General features: G+C 40.8%; 1 protein-coding gene across 1 annotated transcript in view; it reads left to right on the top strand.

Annotated features, from left to right (window-relative positions):
- The first annotated feature begins 219 nt into the window (after positions 1–219).
- Positions 220–12579, top strand: part of LOC131982299 (short transient receptor potential channel 7-like) — a 57556-nt gene continuing 45196 nt past the window's right edge. The window contains exons 1-2 of the mRNA XM_059346917.1: positions 220–836; positions 8270–9032. Coding sequence (XP_059202900.1) covers positions 358–836; positions 8270–9032 — 1242 coding nt within the window. The 5' untranslated portion in view covers positions 220–357. The remainder of the gene's footprint in view (positions 837–8269; positions 9033–12579) is intronic.

Below are 12579 nucleotides of genomic sequence, written 5' to 3'. Positions count from 1 at the left end.
CAGTAAAACCTGTTTTAATGATACAAATTATTAGTTTTTTAACATTCAACTGTATCAGACTGGGAATTCTGTTTATCTCACTAGTGTAATCGTTTTTAGGCCAATGCAATGTGTAAGCTATTTTGTGTTGCTCTACTTGTTCATTTCCTTCCATTTTGTAATATGCTGGCTCCCTGCGCGCGCACTCTCGGTGCTCTCTAATTAGTGCGCGCTCTCCTGTGTGAAGGTGGAGGCTCGGCTGGTCGCTGTTGCTCGGCTCAGAAGAAACTTGTTCGGCTGAAACTTTGACAAACATCGTTAAATGTCCGCCACATAGCCAGACATCTTCAGAGTATATGCTGCTCAACAACTCTCCCAATGTATGACGAAGGAGAGGAAACCGACAGCGGCGAGAGAGCCGAGTCTCCCTCCCCGCCTCTGTCCGTCCGCCTTCCCCTAGGATCTCCTTCCACACCGCGGCCCCTGGACCTCTTCTCCTCCGCCTCTCCGCTGCTGGGGGACACAGACCCGCCTTACCTCGCCACTTCGCAGTGTCTTCACCCGTCTCCAGAGAAGCGGGAACCAGGGGGCTCCCCGCACTACACACCGCCAAAGTTAAGCCAGAGCACCGGGGACATCAACTCTCCGTTATTTTCGCGGCAGGATGTGCTGATAGACGCGGTGTACGACCGCTGCGATGACCCGTACCCCAAGTGGAGAGGAAGAGGGGCGGCGAACGCTGAGCGCTTTCAGCACCGCGGACAGAGGCTCCACCGGGCTCCGGAGCTCCCGGACCACGGGAACCACTACTCTGCTGAGCACATCGACACCGGGTTCAACTCCGAACCCAGGCAAACGTGAGTCATCCTTTCATATTCAACTTTTGCTCATCCACCCAGAGACAAATAAGATAAATAAGTAAAGTTACCAGTTTCGTGGCCTTGTGTAGAGTCCATGTGCTTATTTATAAACCCGTGACGCAAAGAGGCTGAGCGACACTTTGATATGGCAAAGCTGTTCTGAGTTTGAAGAATTTAATCAGCAGCAACTAATCCACCTGGGATGTCAACAAGTAGAGGTCAGTGTTGAAGTGTTAGAGTACAGTAGACCGGTTTTAACCTGTCTTTGCAGCTATGGACTCTCAGTTATGCTACAGATCACATCAATGGGACTGGACTGTCATTTCCAATAGATCAGTATTACTAGAAGGTTCCTCATATATCCTGCTGTCACTCACTGCTTGAATTACAACCTAATACCCCCATTATAAGGAATAGTTGGAGTAGGGAGTTTATTTGTGTTTATTTAAACTTTGCTGGTATTTTAATTAGGCTTGAGATTAAATATGGTGTATTTGAAGGGTGCATGAGTTTGAATGAATTTCTGTGTCTTTGTGGGTTTAAAACAACAGCCCCTTCTGTCATCCTTGTATTAAGGGAGAGCATTGGTTCCTGTGCATAGATACATAAGCAGGGGTGGGGGGGTTGTGTGTTAGTCTGAGAGACAACAGGGTAAACCCTTGTGACACATACTACAGAAATTGGCTTGCTGAGTACATTACATTTTCACACTCATTAAACACAAAACATGCAAACACCCTCTTTCCATTTTGCAAATGGCTTTTGTTTCCTGTTTAATTTCTCTCAGTCGTCCTATATGTTTAACCACTTCACATCTGCAGACACACATGGGACATAAATGGTGCCACTTAATGGATATCCACATAACACGGCCAGCTTAGTTATGACTATCAGATATTGGGAATGGCAGGCCTCTGAGTTGGCTCTTTGATCTTTCCTGGGCTGCCTCTTTGATACACCACTGTTCAACTTAAAAGGCCTGGCATGAAAAAGAAGCATGTATGCTCTCACTTGTGTGTGTCTGTGTGTGAAAGAGAGCGTCAGAGAGGATGAACATGCCTGTTTCTTATTACCAGTGAAATATGGTGAGCAACTCACCTTTGATCGTAAAAATTGCCAATTTACTGCTTGAAAGAGTGTCCGTATGTGTGTGTGTGTGTGTGTGTGTTTGATGAAGAGAGAGAGCTGGGAGTGTAATTCTTCTAATATATTCTGCTCGTGTATGTGTACTGATAAAGTACTAGCTCATTAGCCTCTTCTGTAAACATTCCTGCCAGGTAGAAACGCCTTTTTCACTCATTATCCTTAAAAATTTGATTTCAACCTGATTCATCTTCTTTTCAAACTTTCTTTAGCTCTAGTTCACCAGTAAATGACCTAACCTATTTGATTGCTTTAACTGAAATAATGAACTGAGACCCAACCTCAGAGGGTTCTGCTCTCGAAAAATATGAAAATTGATTATGCAGAGTTCACTGTAGAGGAGCTTACTGTTAGTGACCATTTTTTATGAGATTTTCATTGTATGTTGAAACTGTACTGGAAGTGTTTTGTTAACACTTACACAACATTTTTTAGTGCTTTTTAAAGGAGTCCTTCCACCACCAAAGTTATGGATTCTTTCTTTTTTTTTAGGTTAAAAGCTCTTCCTGTGTGTTCAGTCTGCTCATTTTCATTGAACTGCATAACACAGAATGACAGAATAGGTCCTTAGCCAAATAACTAAACACAACATATAAGACCTCTCTTTTCAACATTGTCAAACAGTCACATGGTTAACATTGTGAAATGGAACTACATGCTGAAGTTTAGGTAACAAAACTACTTTTTTTGTTTCGTTTTTATAATAGGAAAAGGTTTTGTTATGTTGATATGCTACCTATAGTGTGTTACATTATGTAACTTAATGACAAAGCATAACCACATTACAAAACTATCAACAAGGCCAACTGGGTTTGACCCATCTGACCATCTCGACCTCCGACCTCTACAGGCTTTGTCACCCTTTATACAAAGTCCCCTGACTACCTCCTTTGCTCTAGTCATAATTACTACAGCCACTAGAGGTCACCACCCAAGGACAAATGTAAATAGGGGTCATAATTAGCTGCTTGCACAGACAAGACTAAGATTGTTATTTTGTGTGGGTATTTTTAATAGACCATAGTTTTTGCTGTTAATCCAAACTAATAATCCTAAACAACATGTTTCTAGATCAGTTTACTCCTACCATCTAGGTCTGCTTTTAATTTATTTGATTACAACATTTCTGAGGTAATTTCTAGGTAACCAGTCAGTGTGAACAATGTAGAGCCTTCATGGATTGATAACAGCATAGCTCATAATAATAAATTTCAGGCTGTCTGCCAAAATTTGGATTTAAGAAGTGTGAATCTGGATGTTTCATGCATTAAAACAGCTGTTTCTTTGCCGTCATGTCCAACTTTTTAGGCACCTAAACACAAAAAATTGAATCATATTGGAGTCATATAATTCAAAGTACACCCAACTGATTTTTTATTATTATTAATGGGTTATTTTACTTAACTCTAATAATGCTTGTCAATACTGTATAATCCAACCCATATTCAGTAAGCTGTGTATAAAAAAGGGGATTCCAGCAATGGTGTGTTGGAATCACCAGTAGCAGTGCTGCGAGATGGTTGTTTCTCCCTTTTCTAACAGTTTTGTTGTTAATAGGAGGAAGCGGCTTGCTTGGACAGGACCAGGAGTGATCTGCAGCAGCCTCTGCCTTGGACACAGCATCAAAATGAGAGCTGTGTTTTAGACTCAGTAACTGATCAAATTGGTAGAGTGTGTGGTTTAGAGATTAAAAATGTTGCCATATAACCATATGAAAAGTTGCTTTGAACCATTTCATTAACACTAAATCAAATCAAATGTGGAACAGATTTTTCCTCAGGTGTTTGTGCACCAAAGCAGGCCCTAAAAAGGACTGAATATTGGACTTAAATTAAACTGAGGCAGAAAGTTGACTGTAGTGGGATGAGATGGTTCACAATTTAGGTGTATTTTTTATGAAATGGCAGTAGGAGCTCTTCCTGCTGTGGCAGAACTGCATGTTCTGCTCTACCTGAGGGAATAAAAGGCAGTCTAGGTTGCAGCATTGGTAATGGTCTTTGGCCTTTAGTCTTAGGCACTATATGGTGTACGAATACAATCACATGCCATAGGCAACTAAGCAGATATTCATGAACACAATCTCTCTCTCTCTGTCTCTCTCTCTCTCAAACACACAAATACACACACACACACACTTTCTGTCCATCTATCTCCATTAGGTCTGCTTCCTCCTGTCTTTGTGAGTGTAATTCCACAGAAATGATGCAGGTAAATTGTATTTCAGATCAGAATCACAAACAGTCAGAGATGGATGGAGACGAAGATCGAGAGGGATGGAAAATGACGATTCATTACCAGACTATAAGGTTATCTTAATGGGCTGGCAGCCAGACTGTCCCCTCATGAGGAATCTTCACTAGGCTTACAAATATATCTGTGTGTGTGTGTGTGTGTGTGTGTTGAAATGGGGGTTGGGGGATATATTAGGTACTGGGGCTGAAGAATATTAGAAAATAATTGCTAAACAAAATGTTGTTTCTTTTTTTTCCCAGAACAATATTGTGATTTCAATTTAGTATGGGATTTCATTTTCTTATCTTTGTCTATCTTCTATCTTATTTGTATTATTATCATTGAATAGATATGAATCTTATTGATATCCTATTATTAGGAATTAGTATTGTAACACATCACATGAACTACAGTGCATATCGATATGGCTCTTCCGCTCTAAAATTGTCACATAATCAAAGACTCATTTTATTACCATATATGTGGACAAAAAGTTGGAAAAGTTAGAGCAAACAATAAACAACACTCTGCTTAAAGACAAACCTGGTTAAATAAGTCAACTGGGGACCAATAATTAGATCTGGTGAAGTCATTTGGATAGTTTTGATGCTCTTCACATTCATTTTACATTCATTCGACTTAGTTGGTGCACAAAATGGCTTGGTTATGCCAATATAGGACATAAAACAACGTAATGATTGGGAAAACCCTGCTTTATGGAGTTTTCTATACAGGGACACATTTGAGTGGTATTGAAGTTATTCATGGGAAAAGAAAGAAAGAAAAAGTATTGAAGAATGTTATATTTTAAACGCTTATTATATTATCCATTGTGTAAAATGTGCCTACGTACAGTGGTTAAGTAAAAGTACTAAGTTACTTTTCATGCTGACTTAAGGACTAAATCCCTTCACTTTACCCAAAAATTGGGAAGCAAGACACCAGAACTTAACTTTGTCTTGAGGAGCTGCAGCATTTATTCATGGACAAACCAAAACCTACACTGTATATTTAATAACACAAGACAACTTTAATGCTGTTTTCCTCTCTGCTCTGATTACTATAGGCTGTCTGATCTGAGCACATCCACCGGCTCTGTCGACCGTTTCTGGCTTGCTTGACCATGCACTGAGTACACAAACATACTACTGTTACCACTACCAATGTAACATGTTAACATGTGGGTTTCCTTTAAACTTGGTCAATGACATTTTCACACAGTAGAACTGCGAGCAACAAAGCTTGTGCGTAACATTTTAGATGTTTTCTTCACCAACTCTCATTTGTTAAGGCCATAGAGCCAGGTGTTTCTAACCCTCTGGTAAATTTGATAGTGTATCTTTAAAAAAAATGAAAATTTGTGTTTCACCTTGCACTATCAATTTCAATTTGACTCATCCATCAGCCTTATTATGTATACCCGGCAGTATAATGCATTGCAATACATCACCACTAACTGTGGCCTTGGCTACAGGGTGGTGGAGTGGTTAGCACTCTCACCTCACAGCAAGAGGCGTTCAAATACGGTTCTTCTGTGTGGAATTTGGATATTCCCTCCACGTCAAAGTGTGTTTCCTTCAGGTCCTCCTTCTTCCTCCCACTCTCCAAAGAAATGCAGTTAAGGTTGACTCTAAATTGCCCATAGGTGTGAAGGAGAGTGTGAATGGTTGCCTGCCTCTATGTGTCAGCCCTGCGATAGTCTGGCGACCTGTCCCACCTCTCGCCAAATGGCATAAGCATTTAAGGTTAATGAATGAATGAATGGCCTTAAGATAGGCTGTCTCATTTTATTTGTGATTTCCAAGGTCATCAAGACAAAAGTGATTCTGAATAGACCTACAACCAATCAGAGCAACAAAGCATGTGACGTATCGCTTAGTGACAAGGGCAAGTTTGGGCAGCCCCTTGATTGATTTTCTGGTCGGTTCACAAGCTTCCTGAAATGATAGGCAAACACTACACTTTAAATGTGTTTCTGAAAACATTTGAATGCAATAACAGAATATTGATTTAGGCTATATTTGATCAGCAATGCTGGGTCTGACCGTTTGATCTGAATTTTGTGAGTCGTGCTGGACGTCAGTCAGACACAAGTCATCTTATTAAACCTGCTGATTGGCCTGGCAGGGAGCAAAGTGGCTGGAAATCAGTCTGAATGGGAGAGTGACCGGACTCATCTGCCAGAGCATATTTGAACGAGCTCGGCAGATTGGTCTGGTTTTTAGGCTTACCTTAAGATACAATACCTGTCAAATATTATAAGCTTCGTAAAAGCAGCATTCACTGCATGGCTGTTGTGTTAGTTTAACATGATTTCACTGATGATGTTCTTATGTTGATGATATCACGTTTGTTCACTGGATGTCCAAATTTGGATTCTTGTGTGTGTCGTCGTGTGTGATGTTCTGCAAAGATAGAGGGATACCATCTTGATTGGCAGCCTAAGGCATAAAGAGCTGAATGTTTAAATCGAAAATCATGAGCTGCAGACCTTCTATACCATTTAATTGCACACTGACAAACGCACTTTACATCTCTCTCTCTCTCTCTCTCTCTCTCTCTATCACTCTCTCTGTCTCACACACACACACACACACACACACACACACACACACACACACACACACACACACACTCACACACACACATACACATTCACACAAATGCCCCCACAGTGATTTGCCTTTGTGAGCTTTCTTCGTCTTCTCAGTTCCACTTCTTTGACGCCCCCAGGGAATGTTTCCACCATGAGCAGGTTTCCATTTTCACCTTTTCCTTCAGTGTCCAGCCTTTTGTGCATTAACACACACCGACACAAACACACACACACACACAAAGTAAGGGGAATTACAAATAGCCTGAATTACAAACAACCTTACCTGATGGGTCCTATTATGAAACTGGGCCCCTTGTATTTTGAAAGGTCACTGCACCAATTCTGATAACACAAAGGTGCAGAATTATACTGAAAAATCTATGAAATGCCAGTTATCCTTTTGAATGTATCAAGTAGATTTTATTTGTTGAATAATGGTTTTAATTGGAATTTTAGCATTTCATAAATTCAGTTTCAAGTCTAAAGTTGTTATTTCCTCCAAAGACTGTTCTGGGAAATCGTTTCCCACCAGCATAATTTCCCATTCCCTCTTTTTATTTCAAAGCTTACCCAGATCCAGTATCTCCTCCTTTCTCACACTGTCACTCAGCCTTTCTCCCTCTCATTTCCCCCAGCTTTTTGATACATCAAGGCCTGTTTTCACAATGTGGGTCAGAGTCAGACCACACAGCACATGCAGAAAGTGTGGCTCTAAAATACAATAGGAGCAGTACAATAGTCCCAATGAAATGTGTTTTTCACTGATTGTCAGCGGTTCTGTGCAAGGTGTGGCAATGTGACAAGCCCCTATTGATTTTTTTACCCGCTCTGTCCTGCTGGGACTTGACAATCGGTCACTAGAAGAAAAATAAATAAAGACGTTTTAAATAGAGCAGGAGGTACATATTCAGGCCTGTGCGAATGCAAGTGTTGATACATAATGACAGGTTCAAAGAGTCTTTTGATGAAAACTGACTCTTAGTGTTAGTTTGTCATGCTGGAGCCAATTATCATGGCAGCTTCATCTCTCCCTTGCCAATCAGAGCTGTGACCTCAGATGGCCCCACGTTAAGCTTTGACCCTGGTAGCGGTTCATTGATCTGACCGGGGGCAGATGTATCACAGATATCTTGGTGGGACTTTCTCTGGGGTCAGGGGAAGAGTCCTTATTTGTCACTACTGATCAGTCCCTGTGCATGAAGGACACATAGGAAGACAGAAATATTTTTTTTTGCCCTGTTACAACATAGTTTGATGTAACTAATGATTCTGTCCATTCTTCCTACCTTCCTCATTTCCTCTCTTGCTCTCCACTTTCCTTTCCCTCACCCTCCATCACTTCATCAGTACTTCCTCTTATTCACAAGCACGCTCTTTGTCTCCTACGTCCACTTTCATTTTTGCCTTCCTTGTTCTTTTGATTCTCCTCACTGTTTGCTCTCCTCCTCACTGTCTCCAGGGTGGAAAGCATGCATCGCCGGCACACCACGCTGAGAGAGAAAGGCCGTCGCCAGGCAGTGCGGGGCCCAGCGTACATGTTCAATGAGCGCGGCTCGGCCCTCACTGCAGAGGAGGAGCGTTTTCTGGATGCTGCTGAATATGGAAACATTCCCGTGGTTCGAAAAATGCTGGAAGAGTCCAAGACCCTTAACTTCAATTGTGTGGACTACATGGGACAGAATGCTTTGCAGCTGGCAGTGGGCAACGAGCACCTGGAAGTGACCGAGCTGCTTCTAAAGAAGGATGGTTTGGCGAGGATCGGGGACGGCCTGCTTTTGGCTATCTCCAAGGGTTATGTTCGAATCGTTGAAGCCATTCTCGCCCACCCGGCTTTTGGCGGAGGTCTCCGACTGGCTTTGAGCCCTCTGGAGCAGGAGATGCGTGATGATGACTTTTACGCTTACGACGAGGATGGAACGCGTTTTTCACATGACGTCACGCCCGTCATCCTGGCTGCTCACTGCCTGGAGTACGAGATCGTTCACATCCTTTTGACAAAGGGGGCTCGCATAGAAAGGCCACATGATTACTTCTGTAAGTGTTTAGAATGTATGGAGAAACAGAAGCAAGACTCGTTCAGTCACTCACGCTCCAGGATGAATGCATATAAAGGTCTGGCCAGCGCAGCTTACCTGTCGCTCAGCAGTGAAGACCCGGTGCTGACCGCCCTCGAGCTCAGCAACGAACTGGCAAGACTGGCCAACATCGAGACAGAGTTTAAGGTAAGATGGTTCCTATTTTCGCAGTATTTTACTTTATCTATTTCCTTGTTTTTTTAGGTGAGACATAGGGATGCTCTTCTTCAGAAGACACTAGGGTGCAGCTAAGGACCATTTTCATTATAGATTAATCTGCCAATTATTTCCTCCATTTATGGAATACTCCTCACTCCTCCTCAGTTGTATAAAATGTAAAAAAAGATATGAAAAAATTCCAAGTCATTCAATTCGAACATACCTTTTCTTGTCTTGTTTTTTCAGTCCAGAACCCAAATATATTCAGTTGAACGTGATATAAAACAAAAAACAGCAGAAAATCTCCATTGATTTGTTTTAATTGACCATCAAAATACTAAGCGATTATTTTTCTGTTAACAACTAATCAATTAGTTGACTAAGCAGCTCTGGAAGAAGGGCCTACATTTAATGTAAAGACTCTGAAATGATAAACCAGCTTTATACTATGAATGTAAATTTATCAACTTACGTATGATTACAATCTATGCATTCTCGTGTTTCCTGAATTTTTTTTTAATTTCTTTCATTTTTCATGAGGTAGGCAGGTTTAGGGGCGAGGTGCTGAATATAAATGTGTAGATCTGTCTCTGCCAGTGTTTCAACCCAATCCTATAAATGATTTTTGGCTTAGTCACTCTGATATTGAATGGATTTCCCAGTGCACTCTTTTTATCACTGCTCTGATCTCCCCATTACAAATGCAATCTTTTCACATGTTGTGGTGAAATAAAAAATTGTAAAGTGGAACACTTTATTGTTTAATGGAAAATAGATTAAAGATTTTTGTGCACTTTTATTGAGAAAAAGGATTGAATACTTAATATTACATTCACCAAAACTAACCCCGCTTACTTGATCATGTTGGTGGTGGATAATTAGGTTGTTTATGTATGTAATAGTCATTGATGTTGTTTGAAGTGACTAAATCAAAGCTATATCTTTGACTCACTCACTGCAGTCCCTCATGTGCACATACACACACACACACACACACACACACACACACACACACATCCACACACATCCACAAGGCCAAAAATGTAAGGCTAAAAAAGAATTATGACCAGGAATCAAACGTACCTGGATGTGCTGGCATCTGTCCTGAGGCAGGTTGATTGACTGGGGCCTGAGATACAACATGCCCGTTCACCCACACTGTTTGGCAGGTTTGGGCAAGCTGTAAGTAGTGGTGGAGCCGGAGATAATTCCCACCTACTGTGCCAGCTGGTACACATGTCTCGAATCAGTTAGTAACAGATATAAAGACCAGCACATGCACAGACACATGAGAGGGACTCGGGAGAAAAAGGAACAGCCACATTTTAGACAAACTGAGCTGGCCAATACAATGAGGATCATTATTACTTTATAAAGAAAGACAGCTTCTGTGATTAATATACAGTTTATAATATAGTCAATAAAATGGCAAACCAATGAAGAAGCACATACGTAAAATGAATGTTGGATTGTTCATCTTGATACAATTCTGACAGACAAAGGCGACTACACACTCACTGGCCACTTTATTAGCATGGTGTACCTAATAAAGTGGAGGTGTGGTCTCCTGCTGCTGCAGCCCATCTGCTTCAAAATTGGATGTGTTGTGAGTTCAGAGATGGTCTTCTGCATACTTTGGTTCTAACGAGTGGTTATTGGAGTTACTGTTGCCTTTCTATCATCTCCAACCACTCTGACCATTCTCCTCTGACCTCTGGCATCAACAACTGCCACTCACTGGATTTTTTCTCTTTTTCTGACCATTCTCTGTAAATCCTGGAGATGGTTGTGTGTGTGAAAATCCCAGTAGATTTGCAGTTTCTGAAATACTACCAACCATGTAACCACTATAACAACCATGCCATGTTCAGAGTCACTTGAATCACCTTTTCCCCCATGCTGATGCTCGCTTCAAACTTCAGCAGGTCGTCTCCACCATGTCTACATGCCTAAATGCATTGAGTTGCTGCCATGTGATTGGCCGATTGGATATATGCGTTAACAAGCGAGAGATTCACCACCACTTTGTTTCCAGCTGTCCACACTGCTTTGTTCTCTGTTTTCAGTGTGGTAATACCGGTTTCCACTTGTGAACAATAGAGTATAATTTTGTCTCTCTGAGATACCTGTTTAGAGCCACTTTGCTTGTTTCATGGCCTTGTGATTTTGACAGTGTTATATTTCTCAGTGTAAAGAATGTGCCATTTTCTGTGTATCATCTCTTGAGTCCAAAGCCTGCAGAAAGTTTGGGATTTACTGTAGATGATCATCTTTTATCAAGTCTAATAACATGGAGCCTTAGCTCACAAAGTAGTTTGTTTTCACTTTGCAGTGGCCAACGCTGCTTAGTTCCCATTGATTACATACTAAATTATATTTATAGGCAAGGTCATTAAAGCATGATCTGTTAATTGAACAATCAAGTCAAAATTGTTTAATAACATTACACCTTTCATTTCTCTGCTTATTCGTGCACCTGCACGTTGCTGCATTTTCCCCTCCACTCTCTCTTCATTTCTGTCCATCCTCACTCCTCAATTCCTCAATCTCTCTACGCACCTTTGTCTTTGTCACTCAGCCTTTATGCTTGTCACTTCTCTTCCTGTCTCTAGACAAGTTAATGAGAAGGGCTCACCTGAGGGACCAGAGTTGTGTTGGAGCTCGTCTGTCTCATTAACATCTCATTATCACCTCCCTGTCTCCTGTCTGTATTTGTCTCTCCTGCCCCTCCTCAAATCATCCTCTCATTACATTAAAATATCAAATAATTTTAAGACCGTGTGCTAATAGTCTGAGACAGCCCTATTTCATTAGAAGAAATCAAATACTGTGAATAAATGCCAGGGCATAGATCACAGGTAGACACTTATTAGACGTCAATGTTTGTTTTGGCAGCAGCATTTATGAATGATACATTATCTAGCCAACCTTTAACTTTAAGAAGCTGGAGATTTTATGAATACATGTCACACGTAGCAACATATGGTGTTTTTATGTTTTTATAGATTTTAATTTTCCCTCCAGATGTGAGATTCACATCAGAACAGGAAGTACTTGGTCCAGGGCTACTGTTAGACTTTGTTTTCCCAAGTTCCCAAAGGCTCTAAGAATAGCAGCTGTGCCAGTCAATCATTCTGTTGGTCCAACATTATTGCCATTAAATTTGATTTAAAAAATGTTTTACTGTCCTCCAGAAGGTAAACGTTTATAATTTTCATGATTTACTTTAAAATGTTATCTTCTACCAGAGGGTTATAATTTCTACTCCATAATGTCAGACACTTCAATTCATCCATAACTTCTGCCTCCACTGTATTTTGAGATAAGTAAATACAGCATGCTAATATGCTAACACAGTGAAGGTCACATGTTGAATATCACATGCTAAGTATGTATGTATGTATAGCAGTGTTTCTGAACATACAAAGGCTTCATCATATAATATTAACAATTTAAATTAAAAAAGTTAGATGATTATGTTCTTATCTTGTGTGTGTGTGTTCTGAAATGCACTTCAAATGAACCTTTTTTGCCA

The sequence above is a fragment of the Centropristis striata genome, chromosome 12, assembly GCF_030273125.1.
Source record: "Centropristis striata isolate RG_2023a ecotype Rhode Island chromosome 12, C.striata_1.0, whole genome shotgun sequence".
NCBI classification, from domain to species: Eukaryota; Metazoa; Chordata; class Actinopteri; order Perciformes; family Serranidae; genus Centropristis; species Centropristis striata.
Note: the sequence above shows the minus strand (reverse complement) of the source record. Positions and strands in the feature narration are given on the sequence as shown.